Source organism: Carassius auratus, chromosome 22 (assembly GCF_003368295.1).
Source record: "Carassius auratus strain Wakin chromosome 22, ASM336829v1, whole genome shotgun sequence".
In the NCBI taxonomy this organism is placed as follows: domain Eukaryota; kingdom Metazoa; phylum Chordata; class Actinopteri; order Cypriniformes; family Cyprinidae; genus Carassius; species Carassius auratus.
In genome coordinates, this window is record NC_039264.1 from 30,697,877 (window position 1) to 30,721,889 (window position 24,013).

Sequence of the window (24,013 nt, forward strand, 5' to 3'; positions counted from 1 at the left end):
GAGTCCATGTTTACAGGTTCATTTAAAACTGGGTCACGAAGACAAATATATAAACAAGTGCTAGTCTCATTGTATTCGAATTGTTTAAACTGCATTTATTTGTTCTTTCGCGACGCGAAAATACAACTTAACGCAGACAGTTGTCTTGAAAGTTATATTAAGACAACACAAACCTTTAAAATTACTTAATCTTTAATAATTATTAAATACACGTCATAATTATTAAATACACGTCACAGAAAACAGGTGAGTTGAATGTTTTGTATCAAACAATGTTCAGTTTACTCTTTGCTATGTCATAATGTCGAGAAATGCTGTATTCACATCAAGTTTGATCACAGTTTTAAATCCAAATCAGTGTAAAATCACCTTAGAAGAGTCGCTTTGAAGGAAAATATGTTGTAAATTAAGTGTAAGGCTACATTTAATTTATTCACATTTGTTACACACACACACACACATATATATACGTCATGGAAAATCAATGTACTTTTCAGAAATGTTTTGTTGGGAAATATACAGACACACACACACTACCAATCAAAAGTTTGGGAACAGAATGATTTCTTAAGCTCATCAAGGCTGCATTTATTTGATCAACAATACAGGGAATATAATAATAATGTGAAATATTATTATAATTTAAAATAAGTGTTTGAGCACATCTGCAGTTGTGGCTCATGAAACAGTCCTCACAGTTTATCAGAGTCCCAATGGTGACCTGTTTGGCCTGGCCTTAATTAGGCTCCACCAGACGCCTCTGATGATGGTTAGACCTGGCAGTGTGTATTATCTGGACGAGACCCAGGCCTCTTCCTCTTCCTGAACACACACTGTCCTTCACGTTTGTTAAGAACGGCTGCTGATCTCCTCTCGAGCGCGGTGAGATCCATGTGAAGGGCCTCGGCCATCTCTACCTTCGTCACGCACACGAAGCGCCCGTCGCTGGCCAGACTCCCCAAACCTCCGGCGCTCAGAGCCTGACGAACAAAACCAGAAGAATGTGTCAAGTTTAAGATGGTTTTTATTAAATTCTCAGACATCTAAAGGTTTGGTCTCACCTCTTGAATGAGGAACTCGGCTGCACTCACTGGACCGTACTGTCTGGATGCACCGATGCATGATGGGAAATGGAGTTCACGTCTGTTGGAAGATGAGATCTTAGGTGAATATCTTCATGCCCCATCCTACTTTTTTTTGTTTTTCTATTTAATATCCAGTTGAAAATTAATGAAGTAAAATGTGTTAAAAAATCCAATTTTGAGATGATTTTAAAGCTGCAGAGAGCAGTTTTGATTGATTTAATATGACGATTTTCTCATTTAAAACCTTTTTCTTATTAATACACATCACATTTATCTTTGACTTCATTGTAATTGCAAAGAAACAAATCCCATTATTTACCTTCTTAATGCACATTTATCTTTTTCATAATTGTAAATAATTGAAATTGGAAAGAAAAAAATTATTTTGTTAAATGTAACTTGTGAACGTGATATTTTTGTTGTTTTTAATCCATATTCAACCTCAGACCTAAATTAAATCGAAAACTAAGATGGTTAAATAGGGTTGTTTACCTTTACTTAATACACATTTGGCTTCGACTTCCTCATAATTGCTAACAATTACCACTCAAAATTGATCCTATTTACCTCCTTAAAATGCTTTTATTTTTGTTAATCTTCATCCTAACTGCAAAAAAAGTTCTTGCATCAAATGTAGTGTTGTTATTTTCTTGTTAGTGTCTCTTCCTTCGCTCTCACCTCAGTCTGGTGGTGTTATTGTTGGTGTTGGTGTTATTGTTGGTGTTTGTGTTGGTGTGGTAGTGAACATAAGCGCCCGTGGCCTCCGTCTCCTCCGCTCTGCTGTCTGTGATCTGTAGGGGGCGCTGGCTGGTCACTTGGGTGGCCATCGGGGTTCCTCTCTCCATCGTGAACCGATCCACATGGTTTCCAAACAGGCCTCCTGCTCGCTTTTGACCAGAAGAAGAAAGAGGTGAGATGCACGTTTTAATCTTACTCTAGCTAATCTTATCATCTCTGATCTGTTTTATTCTCAACCCACCCTGTAGATCCCCTCCTCTCCGGCCTCGTCCATGGCTCGGTCCATCTCCTCGTCGTTCAGGAGATCTCCAGAAATGGCGCGCTGAAGCTCAGGCGCGGCCTCCTCCTCGATGCTCCTTAGACCAGCCTGAGAGAACGAGAGATTGAGATGATAAATCGCAATGTAGTTGCAATATTGTCAGGGAAGCAAGGTTCAGAGAAACTCCTAATACAAATGCTTTACTGGCAAAATGTGCAGCCCTAATTAAAACGGTCCGATTGAAGGATGAAACGCATGCGGAGATGACGAGACGTGTGACCTGTATCTCCGTGGTGTTCTTGTTCTTCTTGTTGGGCCGGTATCCGTAATATTCCTCCTGGCGCTTCATGAACTTCCTGAAGTGGTCCTGGATCAGGAACGTGGCGTAAAACTTCCCCACTGTTACCTCATCGTCTGTGATTTGGGAAGCATTTAATAATGCCAATATTATTGAGGTTTTCTATTCTGTATCGTCCATTTTATTGGTGATGTTCACATTACCTCCAATTGGTGGAATGACCTGGTCGAGCAGTTTCATACTGGTGCGTTTCCAGATCTTCTTAATAATGGCACGCAGCTCTTCATTAGCCTGCTCAAAATTACCTGATGGATGAATTTATGATTTAATGGGTGAGTATGAAGATCATTTTCATAAATGTATTTCAGATCTGCACCAGCTTACAATTTTCACTCCAAAATTGCTTGTAAATTTCACAAATATTTGCCAATCGAAATAATGCCTCAAACCTTCGGTTTTGATTTTCAGTGCAGTTCTGACCAGAGCGAACAGCGTGGCATTAAACGTCACGGTTCCATCGCTGTTCAGAGGCATGTTCATGGAAATCAGTCTCTGGAAACCAACACAGTAACACCAAGAATTAATGATTATACTGCTATGTGCATATTAATTTGTTTGTGTTGTTAAATGTGTCTTACCTTGCAGGCAACACGATGGGGGCAAAACTTTCCGAACCCAAGCGGTGGCTGGATTCTCCGCAGCAGCGTCACGACATCCAGGTGTTTAATGCGCCCCCTACAGAACAACATCAGAATAACACAGATACTCAGATGCATCTCCTGTAAAATCAACCTGAAATCAAAACATTTTTAATAGACATTCCTGGTCTTATAGAGAGATAACATCTTTGCACGTGATTGCAAAGAAATAAAATGTAAAATTTAATATCCCATCGAAAAGTGTCCAATTATGGAGTTAGACTAGTGTTATTTGGCTTACGTTGCCTCGGGGTCATATTCAGCCCAGATCTTCTTGAACTCGTCTAAATGATGTGGCCCGAGTATCGACCAATCACGGGTCAGATAGTCAAAGTTGTCCATGATCACAGCAACAAACAAATTAATGATCTGCAAAACACAGAAAGATCGTATTTACGAGTTGAACGCACAAGAATGCCACCAAAAAGTCATAATTTCAAGTGGGATTTCTCCAAGCCCAGAGTTTCTGAGTCGTACATCAACAAAATATATGTTGGATACAATGGATACGCCATTTATATTTTGATAGTTGCATGTACAAAAAAATTCATAATATTGTGCATTCATGATAAAATATATAATGATTCAATTCTTAAATGGGATAGAAACACACCAAAGCAAAAACACCCCAATGTGCATTCTTTATTCCTTATTTTGTACATGTAAATTTCATCTCTCCAACCAAAGTATGAATGCATCTGGCTACAAAATGATGTCTTCCCAACTCATAAATATGAACTCCACTGGAGAACGTGCAAGTTGCTGTGTGATGCATGTTTGAGCGAGAGTGTATACTCACGAGAAAAGCACAGAGCATGTAAAAACTCATGAAGTAGAGAATAGCGAATCCAGAGCCGCAGGTGTACTCCTCTCCAGGCAGGAATTCTGACTTGGGGTCACAACGTTGACCGTACAAACAGCCCAACATGATCTCGTGCCACCCCTCGCCTGTGGCACACCTGAGGAACAGATTCGTGTTTTCTCAAACGTGCTCAGAGACTCGTACAGCAGAGAGTTCACGCTTCCTACCTGAACAGCAGTAGAACAGCTTGAGGAAACGTCTGGAAGTTGTTGTTACGGTTGATCACGCTTCCGTCTAATAGTGCGATTTTGCCAAACACCTGACAGAGAACAGGTAGATTATCATTAAACACAACTCTGAATATATGGCACTCATTGTTAGTGTGTTTTTACCTGCATGCCGATGACGGCGTAGATAAAGAACAGCATAACGATGAGAAGAGCCACATATGGCAAAGCCTGAAAAACAAACATTTACCATAAATGCACTTAAATAAAATGTTTGCTCATCTGCTGTTCGTCTATAGGATGTTTCCTATCTGATGTCAAATATACATCTATCAGATGTGGAGCATCAGACCTGGAATGATTTGATGAAGGTCCACAGCAGGTTGCGAATGCCCTCGAAACGGTTGAGCAGTTTCACCAGACGCATGACACGGAAAAGCCGGAAGAGTGTGATTGATACGCTCATATTCTCAGAGTCCTGAGGAACCAAGAAAATGCTTGAGAATCTGTGGATAACACCGGCATAGATCGTCTTGGTAAGAACACATCGAAGCTTTACTTACTGCAATGGCTTGCATGGGATTCACTTCCTGTAAAGAATTAAAATGTGAGTTAGTGATTAAACTTTCAATCTTGTGAATCCATTTCGGTTGCATTGTTGGATTATTTTTGCCGTCAGAGCTGGGAAGATTACTTACAAGTTGTAATCAGTTACTGATTCCAAATTACATGACAAACGTTCACTCATCTCTGAGTGAATTTCCACAAAACTGGAGACTTTCTGAGTGTAAATAAACTGCTATTTAAGAAAAGAACATTTAAAAGAAAAAAAATAGGAATGAGGGGGAATCTATAAATTAAGGTAATGTAATCATGCAATCCATAAAAAAGTAACTGTAGTCTGAATACAAGTATTTTAAAAACATTACAAGTACGTAGATTTTGGAATCTGATTACGTAATCCAGATTACATTCAGTCAGTTCCTACCCAGCTCTGCTTGCAGGAATAATAACTGTAGATGTGTAATAATAAGAAATGTTTGTAAATATTTACAGAACAGCCAGTGAGACAATATAGTCCACCCTGAGCAGCAAGAGCCGCCTGGAAATAAAGAAAATACCAGAGGAAATGAGTGAAAGCCAATATAAGCGCACTCCCAGTGAATGACACAACAGGTGAAGTCATGTAGAGTCGATTCATTGTGAAACTTACATCAATTTCACTAAGTATGACGTCAACAATACTGCCCACCACGATTATGAAATCAAAGACATTCCAGGGATCCCCGAAGTAACCCTACCACAGAGAAACACTTCTTAAAAGCAGTATACTGCGCTTAATCATTTAAGAAGTAGTGTACCTGGAGCACAAAAGCAGTCATAAATCTGTATATTTGTAGCAATAGCCAACAAATTTTTCATTTATGCCAAAAATCATTAGTATATTAAGTAAAGATCATGTTCCATGAAGATATTTTGTAAATTTCCTACTATGAATATACCAAAACCTAATGTTTGAATAGTGATATTTGGCTAAGAACTTCAATTGGACAACTTTAAAGATTATTTTCTTAAGACTTAGATTTTTTTTTTTTGTTGCACCTTCAGATTCCGTATTTCCAAATAGTTGTATCTAAGTGTAACTGACAACTGTTACATAAACCAAATATTTGTAGGTCACACATTAGCAGTTTTCCGGCAGCAGTCTATAAATGGAGGGCTCACCTTTGCTTTGAAGGCTCCAAGTTTGAGGATCATTTCTACTGTAAACAGTACAGTGAAGATGACGTTCAGCATGTCTGAAAGATGGGTGATGTGATCTGATTGATTACAGTGCTGAAGGACAAAGAAATGAGACCCAGTTAGATTCAAACTAATATTCAAATAATATGTTTCTTCTGTGATTGTAACTCTGTGTTCTCACCTGCATCCCCAGACACATGGTGTTGAGCATGATGAGGAGAAACATCAGGTACTCGAAGTAGCAAGAAGTGACGATGTACCACACTTTGTACTGATGAGGGTTTTTAGGGATGTAGCATCTCAGAGGTCGGGCCTTCAGTGCGTACTGGACACACTGACGCTGCGAAGGTGCATGCAAACACACATTATAATCAGGAATCATGTGACTTCATCTTGCCATTGGTTGAGTCACGCTTGGTACCTGGTTTTTGTCCAGCTCACAGTTTTTATACTCCTGCTCTCCCTGTTCTTGGAAGGTGACGATAACGAAGCCCACAAAGATGTTCATCATGAAGAAGGCGATGAGGATGAGGTAAACGATGAAGAAGATGGAAATCTCAATGCGGTTGTTGTAAATTGGGCCAACATTTTCCAAATTCGAGTCGATGGCTTTATACAACAAGCTGCGCACACAGGTGCAATATGGAAAATGTGTTCAGCATTTTCATCAAAAGCTACACTATACTGCCAAAGGTATTGGGATGCCAAATTAGAGCAACAGATTGGACAGGACCCTTTTCTATTTTAACATGACAATGCATCTGTATATAAAGCAAGGTTAAAAAAAGACTGTTCTACTTTGAGTTTAAATGCAGACCTTGAGCCAAAAACCCATCACCAAACACCAATGACTTGACATGCACTATATGGACAAAAGTATTGGCACCCCTTTCTTTAGAACAGAAAAAGGCACTTTGGGAACAGAGATGTAAACATAATTCATTGATTTAAAAATTGTATTTCCATCTCTGTTGTACCAGTTTTGGAATAGTCTAAATGACTGTATTCATATGTACTGAGTTTTTGGCTCAAGGTCTGCATTTAAAGTCAAACTAGACCGGTCAAGTTCTTCCACACTCAATCAATCATTTATTTTTGAACCTTGCCTTATACACAGAGGCATTGTCATGCAAGAATAGAGAAGGGACATGTCCAAACTGTCCCTATAAAATTAGAAGCACACAATTCTATAGAATATCGGTTAACACTTTAGAATACTGTTCCATCATTAGTGAATAACTACACAAGAACACATGAGTAACCCCATTATTAGCAATCTATTAACCACTAGTATCTAACAAGAAACTGTAATTGATGAATAAAGTAAAAGTCTTGAAATGTGGTAGTTCTTCAGTCCATATTAGGGAGTTACCATGCTTTTCACTTTATAATACTAATCCAAGTAATTAGTAGCTCCTTTAGAGCAATCCCTAGACATTACTAGTGGGTTACCATGATCTTCCTTTTAGAATTCATTATGCATAATTCACATTAATTATGAACATCTATACAGTAGTTCTTAGGAGTTATCCAGGATATAGGAAAAAAAAATTAGTTATCGATTAGCTAATAGTGAACTATACCAGTTTAAACTGAGCGCTATTACTTAATAAATCATTAATCAGAGTTTATAGTTTGGTAATAGTAGTTACCACAATGTTAATAGTGCCTAAGTCATTTGTCCCTGTGTAGTTATTCATTAACGACAGAACAGTACTCTAAACTGTCACCAAATATAAATATATGCTTAAACATTAAGATTTGTACTCATGGAAATTACTAAAGTAGTCATATCTGTTAATCAGAAGGGGATGTCCCAATATTTTTGGCAATGTAGTGTATATGAAGACAAATAGAGCTACTGTACAAATGGGAACTGTGCTGGCAAAATGAGTCACAACAAGCAAATAAAAAAAAAAAGCTATTTTTATTTTTTTTTACATTTTATATTAAAAGACCTTCACAATTATGTATGAGTTGTTAGAATTGGACTAAAAAATGACTGAGCTACAACTTTTTGAAGTCGATTGAATCATCAAAGTCAATTTTGAGAGAGTTTTTCACTTATTTTGCATGTAGCTCAAAATTAGCCTTTGTGCATTCACACTCATTTTGCCAGCAATGGTCACAAGTATGAAAGGAAGTTGTTCATGAAAACCTACTCTGGCCAGCCTTCAAAAGTTGACACGGTGAAGAGAGCCAGCATGCCGTTCAGTATGCTGTCAAAGTTTAAGTCACTGTTCATCCATAAACGGTGACCGATCACCATGTCGTGAAGAGCATTTTCCTGGTGTTTTATAAACATTCCCCTGAGAGCATGACCGAGAGAGAAAGTTATGTAGAATTGGAGAGTTTTGAGATCTCAAGAGTAAAGAAGGAAAGATCAACCTTACTGGCATTCTTCTGCCGTCATCTTGAGTGGGTCTGTGCAGAAAAAGAATTTCCCCTGTCGGATTAACAGGAAAAAAAAACACACATTAAATTAAACCAGACTCAAAAATCATACATGCATAGATGCTAAAGAGCAAACTGTCTGACCTTAAAAAGCTGAACACCAATGCAGGCAAACATGAAATCCAAGAGCATCGTGACTAATACGATGTTGCCGATGGTCTTGATGGCCACAAACACACACTGGACCACATGCTAAAAGACAGCAAAGACATGATGAGAAACAAGGAGACATTTGTCACGTAATAAACCCAAAACTAGACACCCTGAGACGACTCACTTTGAGACCTTTAGCTCGATTTATGGCTCGTAAAGGTCTCAGCACTCTCAAGACCCTGAGGATTTTGACCACCGAGATGGCACTTGATCTGCGGAGAGACATGAGGACTGTAAGAGAACATTTGTCATTTTCCCTGTTTGTGGAAAAATGCTATGTAAAGCTACATTCATGACAGCTACAACAACAGCAAGATTTTTCATGTTTTTTAAAGAAGTCTGTTCTACTCACCAGGCATGCATTTATTTGATCCAAATTTAAGCAAAAGCAGTAAAATGTTTAAATATATTTACTACTTCAAATAACTGCTTTCTAATTGAATGTATTTTGAAATTTAATCTGTTTCTGTGATTTCAAACCTGAATCTTAACATCTTTATTCCAGTCACAGGATCCTTCAGAAATCATTCTAAAATTCTGATTTGCTGCTCAAAAAACATTTATTCCTCTTTAAAAAAAACATTACAAATCTCACTGTTAAAAAACTTAAAATTGGATTGCTCTGAAATCTCACTCCATTCCCATGGACAGCAGGGAGACGCCGACAACAATCAGGTCCAGGATGTTGAAAGAATTACGGCAGAAAGACCCTTTGTGTAAGAAGGCACCATACGTGGTCATCTGCAGTGGACAAAGAAGCAGTGAACCATTCACAGAATCAAAACACAACAAAACAGCTTCTTCAAACACACACCGAAGTCTCATCCCACCTTCAGAACGATCTCTGCGGTAAAAACTGAAGTGAAGACATAATCAGCGTAGGCCAGGACCTGGAGCACAATAAGCTGTTGAAGGCAACTGTAGGAACAACTATATAAAGGTAAGTCTAGAGATTGTGTACCTGGTTCCTGAAGGACATGGGGTCGATGGGGTCTTCTGCAGCCAGTGAGATACTGCTAAGCAGGATGAAGAGGAGGATGATGTTGGTGAAGGTTGTAGCATTGATGATGCGATGGCAGAGTTTGCGGAACCTGAGCAGGAAAATCAAAAGAAACCCTTATAAACAGTAGCTATGTTTCAATCAACCCTGCTTTTCTTAGTGATGTTTAGTGCTGGTTTAGACTGTTGTGGTCCATGATCACAAATGTTTTATCCAATATTATATTTATCCATTTTTTGTTAAATGTAGATCTTTGGATGAAACCCAGCTAGTGAAACTCCCAATATGTATGAGGGGTGATGAAAATGCAGGTGATATTTTACTTGTTCTGTGGGCCGAAGATGAAGAAGGAACTGGCCTCTGGCATGGGTACCACTGTCTCCTTCAGTTGCAGGTCTGCCATTGGACGAGGCCGAGGACTGAGGGGAATATCTGGCTCCTCCTCCTCATCGTCACCTGGCCAACAAGTCAATCAAAACGTCAGACTGACCTAACGGTAAGCTGTAAGATTTAGTAAACTAAGCTAAACTATCTTTAGTTTTACCTGGAAAATCAGCTGGAGGAAATGGATCTTTAATCTCGTTCACATTTGATTCAAATTCGTCCACTTTGAGCTGCACGTTAACATAAAGAAACCATCAAAAAACACATATCTTCCATCTTCATTTGACCCTCTAATTCTAGCACTTAACTGACTTTTTCAACTTTAGCTAGTCTGTAAAGTTGCTGTTTGAGCAACTGCTAAATGACTAAATCTAAATGAAAAATACATTTATAACATTTCATATAATAACGTCATTCTGTTACAGGTGGTTTTGACCTTGGCTGTGGTGGGAATCCCATCAATCTTGGCTCTCTGCTCGGCTAGTTTCTTTGCCAGCATGGCCTTTTCTTCCTCTGCCTTATCAGGTAGGTTTTCTCTACACCAAGAACAAACTAAGCATCAGAAAGTCTGTAAAAATTAACTTTTCCCTGTTATTTGACCTTCAGCACTCACCTAAGAAGTCTCTTCCGCATCTTCTCCTCTGCCTTCTCTTTCTGGGCAGAGGTCAGACTCTCTGCCTCGGCCAAGTTATCCACCGCAATTGCCAGGAAGACGTTCAAGAGGATATCTGCAGTTAACCGCTCAGGAAAATCATATTCTTTATCCATAACACAGGCCATTTATACAACTCACACATCTGTGTTGCATGAAGGATACAGTTACCACAGATGAACAGGATGATGAAGTAAATGCTGACCAGGATTCCAGGCATGGCCGGACCTCCGTGTGCCAAGATGCCATCATACATGACGTAGTTCCAGTCTTCACCTGTGAGGATCTAAAACAGAGACACTGGATAGGCACTGTGAATCAAAACATCTTGCCATCATGTCATATCACATCTTCACTCTCTGAGGCACAAGTCTCCAAACTCATCCTTTATTATCACCCTACTACTTGTCCCATTGATCCTATTCCATCTCATCTCCTTCAAGCCATTTCTCCTGAAGTTGTACCTGCTCTCACTCACATCATCAACACTTCCCTCCACACTGGTGTTTTCCCCTCATCATTTAGACAGGCACGTATAACTCCACTACTTAAGAAACCCAACCTCAACCAATCTCTTTTAGAGAACTACAGACCAGTTTCCTTTCTTCTTGCAAAAACACTTGAAAGAGCTGTGTTCAACCAAGTCTCTATATTTCTCATACACAACAACCTCCTTGACAGCAACCAATCTGGCTTCAGAAGTGGACATTCAACTGAGACGGCCTTGCTCTCAGTTGTTGAAGCTCTAAGATTGGCAAGAGCAGAATCCAAATCTTCAGTACTTATCCTGCTTGATCTGTCCGCTGCTTTTAACATGGTTAATCACCAGATCCTCCTATCAACCCTACTGGCAAAGGGCATCTCAGGAACCACACTTCAATGGTTTGAGTCTTACCGATCAGATAGGTCCTTCAAAGTATCTTGGAGAGGTGAGGTGTCCAAGTCTCAACATCTAACTAATGGGGTGCCTCAGGGCTCAGTTCTTGGACCACTTCTCTTCTCTGTCTACATGGCATCATTAGGTTCCGTCATTCAGAAACATGGCTTTTCATACCACTACCTCTCATTGCATCCTGATGATCCAACGGTAGCTATTCGCATCTCAGCTTGTCTAACAGACATTTCTTCCTGGATGATGGACCATCACCTTCAACTCAACCTTGCGAAGACAGAACTGCTTGTGATTCCAGCAAACCCATCGTTTCATCACAATTTCACCATCCAGTTAGGCACATCAACCATAACTCCTTCAAAAACAGGTAGAAGCCTTGGAGCTATGATTGATGATCAGCTGACTTTCTCAGACCACATTGCTAAAACTGTAGCTGCTTGCATTAAATTCAAGGTATTAATGTTTGCCTACACAACCACCACTGGCTCTGCACCCCTTTACCTAAATTCATTATTTCAGACTTATGTGCCTCTAGAAAGCTTGCTTTCTGCAAGTGAAAGTCACTTGATTGAGCAATCTCAAAGAAGCACAAAGTCACTTTTCCTGACTTTTAAATTAAATACGCAGCTGAGTCCTTAGCCATCTTCAAGAATCGGCTTAAAACACATCTCTTCCATCTTTAAAAAATAAATAAATAAATAAAATCTTTTAATTAAAGAAAAAAAAACTAAAACTTGCTTTCTAATCTTTGTATTCTTTCTGTTTTCTTTTTATTATATGATTTAAAAAACTAAAAAACCCTTGCAACGTGAAATTTAAGTTAACTGAGACTTGTTATAGCACTTGTATATCATTGGTCTTTTGTTGTTTCTGATTGCTTCCATTATCCTCATTTGTAAGTCGCTTTGGATAAAAGCATCTGCTGAATTATGAAATATAAATGTAGTAATATGAATGAAAAACTCACCTGGAAAACCGTGATCAGGGCCTGAGGAAAATTGTCAAAGTTGCTCCGTCTCACATGATCATCAGGAAAATTAAACTTCCCTCCGAAAACCTGCATACCAAGCAGGGCGAAGATGACGATGAAGAGGAAGAGGAGCAGCAGGAGTGAGGCGATGGATCGCACAGAGTTCAAGAGCGACGCCACAAGATTGTTCAGTGATGTCCAGTACCTGAGAATCATGCACAATTCCAGTAAAGTTTTATTCAGGCAAATTACTTTTAAAAGTAACTTTCTCCAGCACTGGTCAAGAATCATGTACCGTGTTACTTTGAAGAGGCGCAGCAGCCGAATGCAACGCAGGATGGAGATCCCCATGACAGACATAACATCCATGCGTACGAGAATGAGCTCAAGGATTCCCACAGACACCACAAAGCAGTCAAAACGGTTAAAGAGGGACATGAAGTACGACGGCAGGCCCATCGCATACATTTTCATGAACATCTCCACCGCAAACAGAGACAACAGCACTTTATTGGTATTGTCTGCAAATAAGGTAAAAACAATGTAATTAATTAGCTAAAATCAAAATAGCTGATTGAAGCTGGTCTTTTATGATGTTACGTTGGTAGTTTATATTCAAACGTAGTCTTGTTTTGGGATATAAATAGGGAATGATGTAACTGGGTGCATAACTGAACCTTGGAAGTTGGTGAGCGACTCTGTCTGACCGTGGTGCTCTGTAGCAATTGCCAAAGTGTTGAAGAACACCAGCAAAATCACCGACCAATGGAACAGCCTGGACTTAACCCATGCACGACATTTCCTCCTAAAGAAACGGTTCCAGCGACGAGCATGTCGACTGTAAAAAGCACATAAATTAAAAGAATTTAAATGTGAAAATGATAAGTTTATATATGATATATAGTCAATCATTCCTATCAATTGATTGCTCAACTTACACATAATACATGAGTTTGTTGAGTGCTTCCAGCTCATAGAGGGTTTCTGTGTCGGATCCATCCTGTAGTGGAAGCAGACCTGTGGACACCAATCCCAGACATGATTGTACCAGACTTGATTTACAATGGCTGTAGACCAATACAAGTGTATTTGTGAATGTGTTTGAGCACCTTGCCCCTCCTGGTCATTGTCCATGACCTCTGCCTGTGTGATCCACTCCATGTACCCCTTCAGATCCTCGTCAAACTGCTGACGCTCCCTCAGTTTCTGATACTCTCCGCTTCGAGAACTCTTCTCTCTCTCCTTAGTGAACTCACTGACCACAAAGAGAAGGACAGGGATCAGATCATTTACAGTTCAATTGCTCAGTAAAGAGGGATAGTTCACCCAAAAATGAAAATTCTGTCAGTAATTACTTAACCATCACGTCATTCCAAACCCTTAAGGCCCTAACCTTCAGAAGACAAATTAAGATATTTTTGATAAAATCTGAGAGCTTTCTGATGATGCATAGATGGCAACATAAACACATTCAAGGCCCAGAAAGGTAGTAAGGACATTGTTAAAATAGTCCATGAGTGGTTCACAATGCCTAAGGGAAGAAAATTCAGAAAATAGCCACTGATGTCGTATGGACTATTTTAACTGTCCTTAGTACCTTTCCAGCCCTTGAACGTGTCAATTCCATTACTGTCAGAAAGCTCTCAGATTTCATAAAAATATATACTTTTTTTTTTCTGAAGATGAGCAAAGGTCTTACAGGTTTGGAACAACATAAGGGTGTGTAGATTATTTTCCATTTTTGGGTGAACTATTCATTTTAAAGAAGGTTACTGAAATGAAACCTGGTACTCCACCAGTAAAAAGTTGGGACACACCAATATCAGTTGAACGATACTGATACTAAAGACCACAAATGTTTGGACTTACCCGCACAGAACCCCCAGAACTAGATTCAAGATGAAGAATGAACCCAAGAGGATCAGAGTCACAAAATACAGCCAGGGCCACTCCATTCCAATCGCGTCATTTACCTATAATAGGTCAAGAGATAGCCTTTATATCATAGTCCTCTATCTCAGTGGTTCCCAAGATTTTTGATGTCTCCTTTATCTGACACACCCGTTTGAATAAAATGTGTTTGGTTGGGGAAAAATGCAAAATGTAAAGAGTTGGGGGAACTGCATGGTTGGGAAGCACTGCTCTTTGTGTAACCGTTCAGGTAAGGGTCACTGACCCAGTAAAGTACATCCGTCCAGCCCTGGGTGGTGATGCACTGGTAAACCGTGAGCATGGAAAATCCCAGATTGTCAAAGTGGGTAATGCCGTTATTCGGCCCGGGCCAACCACCACGGCACTCGGTTCCATTTAGAGTGCAACGCCGTCCGTTACCGGCCTGAGCGCACGGAGCCGCCTGCGCATCATCCCCCGTGGCGATGATATCTGTGACATGACAGAGCGTAGATCACAAGCCTACACTTTTATTTACTGAAGATGGTAAATATCAACATATTTTATGTCTGAAAGGGAAAATGTTTTACTGTGCATCTTTAGTAAATCTGGACAATACTATTTTAATGCCAAAAGACGTTTTGCACTTATGTAAACTGTTTGTAAATCTGACACTTAATTTCGGTCACCTGACGTTGCAAACAAAGTTTTACTAAATTTCAGCATCTTATGATGTTGGGTAGGTTTTGGTTTTGTCTCAATCCACCTCAGTGGGGTATTTATTATTATGTCTTTACATCTTGCCTCATTTCTCACCTGTGCCGACGTGGTAACATGTTTTATGCATTTTGCATTTGAAAAGCTCCAGGCCTATGATGGCGTAGATGGTGACCATGAAGAACACCAGCAGAGAGATGTGGAACAGGGGCAGCATGGATTTGAGAATGGAGCTCATCACCACCTGCAGGCCTGGAGGAGACATTACACTTGAACCTGCCAACTGGAGACATGAGACAGGTGAGCAGAGTAAGGTGATGATGGGACTTACTGGGGACCCCAGAGACGAGCCTCAGGGGCCGCAGGACTCTAAACGCTCGGAGGGCTTTCATGTCAAACCCTCCTTTCTGTTCCACCGGTGCCTCCACACCGCTGATGTTATTGATGAAGTCCACAACAACAGTGAACAACCTGAGGGGCGTCACACAGTAAGTGTTAGTAATTGTGTAGGATATTTCTGTCCATATTCAGGGAGTGGTGTGTGTGTGTGTTTGTGTCTTACCCCATTGTCACAATTACAAAATCTAAAATATTCCAGCAGTTCCGCAAATAAGCATCAGCGTGAAAGAGAAGCCCGTACGCGACGATCTTCAGGAAACATTCCATAGTGAATATGATGAGAAAAATGTACTCGAGACTCTCCTGTGAAAGCACACACACACACACACAAAACATTGAGATGAATGCATCTGTCAGCACACTTCAGGACAACCAACCATCAAACACAAGGTGTTTGGTGTCCATTGTGGCTTTTCTACTTCAGAACATTTTTGTTCTGACTTTGAATATCTGTCTCAACATGTCTTTTTACATTCTGGCAACTGACAGACGTCAAATTTGGTGGAAATGTGATGAAGAGATGCTAGAGCCTGACACTTTCCTCCGGTTTCAGCTGAGGCATTTTGAAAACGATCCTGGCATAGACATTGTGAATTTTACAGCCAACATGGTATTTACTGTTAGCTTGAATTGAACACTGTTTGTTTCTATTGATATATACTGTAGATAGATAGATAGATAGATCGATAGATAGAAAAAAGACTATGCATTACTTTATTACCACTGAAATGCTCTGAAGTTGACCTTACTACAAATTGAACAATCTGACATATCAAATTACAAAGCACAACATCTTTAGATAACACCACAGTGATGAGAGAGTGCTGTGACTGTATGAAAGCATATAGTTTGAGTTTGTGGCTAATTTTAAAGCGTCCACACATGCAGGCGTCCCAGCGGCATGCAGCCGAGGCACCTGCTTCTTTCAGTCACCTGAGTCAAGGTCAAGCATGCTTACAGGGGTTTAGTGGGATGACTATCAGGCATTGGGTGTCAGTTATTCTGCCAAAAGACTAACTTAACACTGATTTATTTGGGATATAGTTCAATGTCAGTGTTTTATGAGAACGTTATATATACATATGGAAGCATTTAAATTAGCCGTATTTTAGTATGGGTATGTAAACTATCTTCAGCAGATGAAGACTGTATAATAATGGGGTGTTTGGGGGCGGAGTCTGTAGGTGTATATGGGTCTACAGCTGCTGGAAAAGGGTATGTTGAGGGAGTGTATGAGGGTGTGGTCTATAGGTTGGGGGTGTGTCTTTAGGAGGAGTCTACAGGTCTTGGTAAAGGGTTTATATGTTGAGGGAGTGTATGAGGGTGTGGTCTATAGGTTTGGGGTGTGTCTTTAGGAGGAGTCTACAGGTATTGGTAAAGGGTTTATGTGTTGAGGGAGTGTATGAGGGTGTGGTCTATAGGTTGGGGGTGTGTCTTTAGGAGGAGTCTACAGGTATTGGTAAAGGGTTTATGTGTTGAGGGAGTGTATGAGGGTGTGGTCTATAGGTTGGGGGTGTGTCTTTAGGAGGAGTCTACAGGTATTGGTAAAGGGTTTATGTGTTGAGGGAGTGTATGAGGGTGTGGTCTATAGGTTGGGGGTGTGTCTTTAGGAGGAGTCTACAGGTATTGGTAAAGGGTTTATGTGTTGAGTTAGTGTATGAGGGTGTGGTCTATAGGTTGGGGGTGTGTCTTTAGGAGGAGTCTACAGGTCTTGGTAAAGGGTTTATATAATGAGAAAGTGTATGAGGGTGTGGTCTATAGGTTGGGGTGTGTCTTTAGGAGGAGTCTACAGGTATTGAGAAAAGGTTTATGTTTTGAGGGAGTGTATGAGGGTGTGGTCTATAGGTTGGGGGTGTGTCTTTAGGAGGAGTCTACAGGTATTGGTAAAGGGTTTATGTGTTGAGGGAGTGTATGAGGGTGTGGTCTATAGGTTGGGGGTGTGTCTTTAGGAGGGGTCTACAGGTATTGGTAAAGGGTTTATGTGTTGAGGGAGTGTATGAGGGTGTGGTCTATAGGTTGGGGGGTGTCGTTAGGAGGAGTCTAGAGGTATTGGGTAAAGGGTTTATATGTTAAGGGAGGGTATGAGGGTGTGGTCTATAGGTTGGGGGTGTATCTTTAGGAGGAGTCTACAGGTCTTGGTAAAGGGTTTATGAGTTGAGGGAGTGTATGAGGGTGTGGTCTATAGGTTGGGGGGTGTCGTTAGGAGGAGTCTAGAGGTATTGGGTAAAGGGTTTATATGTTAAGGGAGGGTATGAGGGTGTGGTCTATAGGTTGGGGGTGTATCTTTAGGAGGAGTCTACAGGTCTTGGTAAAGGGTTTATATAATGAGAAAGTGTATGAGGGTGTGGTCTATAGGTTGGGGGGTGTCGTTAGGAGGAGTCTAGAGGTATTGGGTAAAGGGTTTATATGTTAAGGGAGGGTATGAGGGTGTGGTCTATAGGTTGGGGGTGTATCTTTAGGAGGAGTCTACAGGTCTTGGTAAAGGGTTTATATAATGAGAAAGTGTATGAGGGCGTGGTCTATAGGTTGGGGTGTGTCTTTAGGAGGAGTCTACAGGTCTTGGTAAAGGGTTTATATGATGAGAAAAAGTATGAGGGTGTGGTCTATAGGTTGGGGGTTTGTATTTAGGAGGAGCCTACAAGTATCGGGTAAAGGGTTTATATGTTGAGGGAGTGTATGAGGGTGTGATCTATAGGTTGGGGGGTTGTCTTCAGGAGGAGTCTACAGGTATTGGGAAAAGGTTTATGTGTTGAGGGAGTGTATAAAGGTGTGGTCTATAGGTTGGGGGTGTGTCTTTTGGAGGAGTTTACAGGTATTGGGAAAAGGTTTATATGTTGAGGGAGTGTATAAAGGTGTGGTCTATAGGTGGGTCTATATTGTGATTGTGTGTGAGAGAGACTCACTAAGTTGCTGTTGGTGTTATTCGTATCTTCCTCAGGCATGGGCATGAAAACGGCCAGAGCGACACAGTTTGCAAAGATGGTGAGGAGGATGATGATTTCAAACGGTCTGAGAGAAATGTTCAGGGAAACCATCCACCAACATCAAACTATTGCTCATTTGCGAGTGTTGAAGTTATAGACATAATACAGCAGTAATGAACAATGTGTCTGTGTCTGTCTCAGTGTGTTGTTGTGTGTGCGCTAGCATTCTCTGAGCTTAGCATGTCTGTATTTAGTGAGCTGGAGGACAGAGCAGCTGTTCTCTCAGAATGTCAGAGCGCCGTGCTGAAACACTGACATTTACACACCTCTACACACACACACTTAAGAGTGAATGAGCTCATTAACTTGCCCTCAACTCAAAGTTGATTTTTCAACCATATCTGGCACCTCTTATAATGAATGACTTGTTAAATGTTACATGTGTTTTAAATGGTAATTTAAGATGTCTCATTTTATATCTTGTGAGATGAATTTGATACTTAACTCAAGCATAACTAAATAAAGAAAGTTTTGTTTTTGTAATTTCTTTAATTATTTGTATTATTTTTTATTTTATATTAGAATATATTATATTTATCATTAATAGATACATTCAGTGCTATTAAACAATTAACGACATCCAAAATAAAAGTTTGTGTCTATATAATGTGTGTGTGTACTGTGTATATTTATTATGTACTGTATATATAAATACACACACAAGCAGTATACATTTGAAAATATTTTGAAGTATATATATATATATATATATATATATATATAAATTTAAATGCATAAACAAATTTTTTCTTAAATATTATATATATATATATATATATATATATATATATATATACGTACTTTTACACACACACATACATACATATATATATATATATATATATATATATATATGCATTAAATTCCACTTGGCTAACCAGTTTAGTGATTGTTTTAGCACAGAAAACTCTAAATAAACACATGATTGTAATTAAAATCGTTTTCTGTTTCATGAAAGGATACTTCCACTCTACAATGTTAATGCAGGCCTTGCGGAAGGGGTTCTTCAGCGTGAGGAAGAGGAGGGATCTCGCCGGCCGTGGGTTTCCACCTGTGGCCTGGAGCTTTTTGAGTTTCTCTCTCTGCTTCCTCTTGAGCGTCTCCTCATCCATGATGAAGGTGCTCATGGGTGCTTCACCAGCGCCCTCCATGATCCGACCAGAACCAGAGCAGGAGGCACAGGAATCCTGGAGATCAGGTACTTTGCTCAGTAGATCACGATCTTCCTGGGGCTGAAAAATGAACGTGTCCCCACCGTCCGCTCTTCCATCTGTCTCTCTTTCTGTCCCTCAATCTGTCTATCTCACTGCCTCGCTCTGCTCATGTTTGGTGGGCACCACAGCTGTCCGACTTAAAAAATAAATATAGACAATGTGTGTGACTCAGTTTAAGTGTGTGTGTTCGGGAACAACAGGAGCATGACATAGTCATGGTCACAGAGACATGGATAAAACGGCAGGACGTTCACGCTGTCATAACTTTGGAATGTTCTCATTGGCTTCTTCTGTTTGGGGTCTGTGACATCACTGAGTTGCCAAACCAATCAGCTCACAGAAGAGTCACTGTCATTTCTGTGGTATTGCATGTTTTATAAGCTTTTTCTGATTGTCCCAATCATTCTTGAGCCTCTTATTAATGATACAAATGTCGAAACATGTCCAGAACATTTATTTTTTTGTCATTAAGTTTTTGCACTGAAAAAAATATCTAAATAAATCAGGGGAAAATATCTGAAACTCATCAAGATCTAACCAGTTGCAACAATCTTTTTTAAAGTTGTATGGGACTCCAATAGAAATAATTGATATGATTCACACAGCCAATTTGATTAAACTTAAAAGCTTGAGGCAGCAACTATGTTTATGAACATTTTGAATACAGAAAATAGTGTATCTCTAAGTAAAAAAACAGCCCCATTCCAAGTATTATTTAAGATTTATTTTAATAAAAAAGTGTAAACATCACAGTTCACATGATCACATGAGAGTGCAAGAGCAGAAACCGGGTGTCGTGTTGATTTCAAGGCTTTTTTGGGCGTCGTGACCCCTGTGCCCTCCTGTCCCAGTCTGAAAACACACTACATCATCACGCTAGCCCAATAAAATGCCACTCTTGTGCCATACTTAACTCGTTTCAGAAGATTTCATTACTTTAGTGAAGACCAAACTTAGGACAATGCTACAAAAGAACATTATTTTGTGTATATGGTGTAATGCAATGTGTTTACGTTTATTTATTTCTGTGATGCAAAGCTGAATTTCTATCATCATTACTCTAGTATAAAGTGTCACATGATCTTCAGAAATCATTCTAATATGATGATTTGTTTTTAGAATTATCAACAGTTGTGCTGGCAAACATTTTTCTACTCTTATCAGAATTCATTTATGTATAAAAGGTAAATATTTTCTAACAATATAAATCTTTGTTATCACGTCTTATCAATTTAACACAAACTTGCTAAATAAAAGTTTTGATTTTGTTAAAAAAAAGAAAGAATAAAAATTTACTGACCCAAACTTTTAAACAGTAGCGTATTTTTTAGAATTTAAATACATGTTATTCTTATTAATTTTTTATTCATCAAGGAATCCTGAAAAAGTATCACAGGTTCTAAAAAAAGTAACATAATAAAAAAAAACAGCATTGATTATTATAATAATAAATCATCATATTTTCATGATTTCTGAAGATCATGTGACACTGAAGACTGGAGAAATGATGCTGAAAATACAGCTGCACATCACAGAAATACATTAGATTTTAATGTATGTTAAAATAGAAAAACGTTATTTTACATTGTAATAATATTTCACAATGTAATTTTTTTTCTGTATTTTTCATCAAATATATGCAGAAGAAACTTGTGTAAAAAACATTAAAAATCGTTCTGATCCCAAACGTTTTGAATGGTAGTGTATGCACACTCTAAAAACAAACTCAAAATAGCATCATGTGACCCTTATAAAAAAAACTTCTGTAATTATTAGCACATTTTCTGGATCGCTGCTCTTTTCTGAATTACAAACTGTGCTATTGCATCATTAAAACACGTGCTAATATCTGATAATCAACAACGTTTTAGTGGCGCAGGATTAAAGTCACATGAACAGTGTCTTCGGTACATCTTTAACTCCCGACAGACTCCTCAGAAGACGATTCGGAAAGTGGCGACGCTCCTCCGTTCGTCTCCGTTGTACCCGCGTTCTCCACCAGATCCTGCAGGTACTTGATGTAGCGTATAGCCGCGCGCAGCGTCTCCACTTTGCTCAGCCGTTTTTCCGTGGTCCCGTTAGGCAGGTGGTCGCGTAGTTTGGCGTACCCCTGGTTAACGCACTTCACGCGCTGGCGTTCCCGTTCGTTGCGTTTCTGGATGAAGGCGGGCTCGTAGGGACATTCGTAAATGCCAAAGCTACCGTGGAACGGCGGCAGGTACGAGAGCAGCGATGCACCCCCACAGTAGGATCTATCGTAGACTCGCTGATCAACGTGGGTTGGGTATAAAAACACCGGCAATGTGCGATCGCCGTGAACGTTGTTCCCTCTGTAACCACCAGGGGGCGCACAGTACTTGCTGCTTCTGGAGAAATGGCAGTGAGAGTCCTGAAGGGGTGCATCCATGTTGAGATGAGGCATGCAAATCACATTCGGTGCGGTTCGTTTGTTCATAGACCAAAGCCACACCCAAGGAAGTGTCTCTAAAACTGACGGATTAACTCGCGTTTCCTGAGATGAGGAAGCATCGTCCTCTTCCTCGCGTAAATCCCAGACGCTCAGAAAACGGCTTCTGCTGCTCTTTGAAAGCCCTGTGAAGGATTTCGGGAGAGACAGACGAGAGTTCAGACCAGAAGACTTCAAACACACTTCGGATTAACTTAATGACTGTTTTGTCTGAGGTTCAAATGCGCGGGATGTGCACGTGGACGGTCCTTGCAATTAACACGGATTTGACATGAAATACGGATGAAAAGACGCAAAATGCATTGCTAAACATGCTATCCAAATAATAACTGATTTATTAAGAGAAATCTGAAGCTAAATAGGGTGTGATATACAGGCACAGGTGAAGTATGTACTACAATCGCATGCTTGTGTTAGCGTGCTAGATAAAAGCGTGCCAGTAATCCGTCTCTAATTCACAACATTGTGTACTACACAAGAAATATCGGAGGAAAACAGAATGTGCTCCAGGATTAATAAGATCTCTGAAAGGAAAATAAACTGCTGATCTAATCCTCATTGTGTTTCCAGGTTAAAGACATATCTGCGCTTGTCTTGTTCGTATTTGGAGCTCGAGGCGAATCATTAAGTGATGTCTAATCTGTCTTTGAGTGGAAATCCCCTCAGCTGTGAAGTGGCGTCAAATTGGACGTATTCAGTAGAAATGATGAAAGCAATTGAGAAATTATGAATGGAAACATGTCAGAGACTTTTCATGTGGCTACAAACAAAGCTGCAAAACAACCCTTCTGCTCTTCTTGTGCTTTATTGTGAAGTTAGCTGATGCAGCTTTTGCAGACCACATTAAAATACACTGAATAATACATAGCATGCAGCACTAGTTACAGCATAATGTTCTTTATTTAATAACGCACATATAACTGTTTAAAGATGTACAAGTGCAAAGCTTTAGAAAACAACTGAAGAAAAAATATCAAATAAGCACAAAAGGGGAAATGCCAAAATATATCAATATATATATATAGTATTTATATAATATGTATGCATTACATACTGATCCTTTAAATCAAAGTTTAATGCAGGATTAAAGTAGTTTAGATGTTAAGAATCTTGTTTTGCAGCAACATCTGTTAAATGTTTCAAGCATGTTTCAATGTTTTCTCTTTTGAAATGCATCTGAATTGATCAGTGAGTGTTTAGTTTTAGTTGAATGTTAACTGTAATAGTACAGGCACAATGAAACAGAAGCAGCTGGTGTTGAGGAGACTGGACGTGTCTTACCTGAGAGGAAGAGGAGCCGCTTCTCCTGTCTGTGGATCTGGACACACACCTGAGTGATGTTACAGGTGAGCTCTCAGTGCTTTACCTGCCGCCGGCCCGCGTCCCGCCCCTCGTGTGTGTGTGTGTGTGTGTGTTTACACTGACAAGAGCATTTCAAAGGCAGGATGAGCCTCAGGAAGTCAGCAGAGATGGATTTTTGTTTTGTGTTGGAGTCTGAAATTACAGCGGGGTGCAGAAAGCTGCAGACGGCTGTTTACTGATCTCAGATCTGTCGTCCAGACGGAGAAACTCACGCACACGTTCGTCCTGGATGCTGACTGGAGCTTCACTTCACTGTGACGTTCAGATTCACTGATGATGATGATGATGATGAAGGTTTCATATCCTCCGTGTCTTTAGTATGAGTGTGTGATCACTGTGCTTCCTCTTCCTCCGTGTTATGAAGATATGCAGTCAGATTAGCAGCCGCGCAAAACATTCATTTGACATAATTACAGAGTTTGATAACATGCTTTTATTACCGTCTGATATCAGAACAAACCGTAGACATGATAATTAATCTACAAATACTGTTTTTAATACGGAGTTTAGACAAAATATTTACATGCTTATATACTATATGCTATATAGCATACATTGCCTTTCTGTCATTTAATCTGTCTATCTATCTGTCCATCCGTCCATCTGTCTGTCTGTCCATCTATCT

At 39.8% G+C, this 24,013-nt stretch overlaps 2 protein-coding genes and 1 long non-coding RNA gene across 3 annotated transcripts; 1 reads left to right on the top strand and 2 right to left on the bottom strand.

Moving 5' to 3' along the window:
• Positions 1-706: 706 nt before the first annotated feature.
• Positions 707-19,496, bottom strand: cacna1sa (calcium channel, voltage-dependent, L type, alpha 1S subunit, a). The gene is made up of 43 exons (XM_026198672.1): positions 19,309-19,496; positions 18,265-18,370; positions 15,525-15,664; positions 15,294-15,433; positions 15,062-15,214; positions 14,532-14,737; positions 14,225-14,328; positions 13,465-13,610; positions 13,294-13,372; positions 13,033-13,193; positions 12,651-12,876; positions 12,353-12,560; positions 10,659-10,779; positions 10,455-10,569; positions 10,278-10,377; positions 10,002-10,071; positions 9,781-9,913; positions 9,419-9,548; positions 9,288-9,347; positions 9,092-9,198; positions 8,582-8,669; positions 8,389-8,496; positions 8,244-8,296; positions 8,013-8,159; positions 6,272-6,473; positions 6,032-6,190; positions 5,833-5,943; positions 5,321-5,404; positions 5,162-5,209; positions 4,671-4,697; positions 4,460-4,585; positions 4,273-4,338; positions 4,108-4,199; positions 3,878-4,037; positions 3,320-3,447; positions 3,019-3,115; positions 2,830-2,932; positions 2,584-2,685; positions 2,363-2,496; positions 2,065-2,190; positions 1,764-1,972; positions 1,062-1,143; positions 707-980 (listed from the first exon to the last, which is right to left on the bottom strand). The coding sequence occupies exons 1-43, from the start codon at positions 19,494-19,496 to the stop codon at positions 771-773; spliced, it is 5,355 nt and encodes a 1,784-aa protein (XP_026054457.1). The 3' UTR covers positions 707-770.
• LOC113040361 (uncharacterized) lies at positions 4,510-5,918 on the top strand. Its single transcript, XR_003275198.1, has 3 exons — positions 4,510-4,643; positions 5,164-5,283; positions 5,784-5,918. It is a non-coding gene; the product is annotated as an uncharacterized LOC113040361 (long non-coding RNA).
• Positions 19,497-21,207: 1,711 nt separating the features above from the next.
• LOC113040350 (achaete-scute homolog 5-like) lies at positions 21,208-23,378 on the bottom strand. The gene is made up of 2 exons (XM_026198710.1): positions 23,308-23,378; positions 21,208-22,151 (listed from the first exon to the last, which is right to left on the bottom strand). Exon 2 carries the CDS (start codon positions 22,012-22,014, stop codon positions 21,475-21,477), a length of 540 nt encoding a protein of 179 aa, XP_026054495.1. The 5' UTR covers positions 22,015-22,151; positions 23,308-23,378; the 3' UTR covers positions 21,208-21,474.
• Between the last annotated feature and the right edge of the window lie 635 nt (positions 23,379-24,013).

Coding starts and splice junctions, on each gene's coding strand:
- cacna1sa (XM_026198672.1), bottom strand. CDS start 19,496: ATGGAGGGCGCTGGTGAAGCACCCATGAGCACCTTCATCATGGATGAG. Junction 14,329..14,531: donor GGACGGATGTACTTTACTGG/GTCAGTGACCCT, acceptor GACCTATTATAG/GTAAATGACGCGATTGGAAT. Junction 4,339..4,459: donor CCTTCATCAAATCATTCCAG/GTCTGATGCTCC, acceptor TTTGTTTTTCAG/GCTTTGCCATATGTGGCTCT.
- LOC113040350 (XM_026198710.1), bottom strand. CDS start 22,014: ATGAACAAACGAACCGCACCGAATGTGATTTGCATGCCTCATCTCAAC.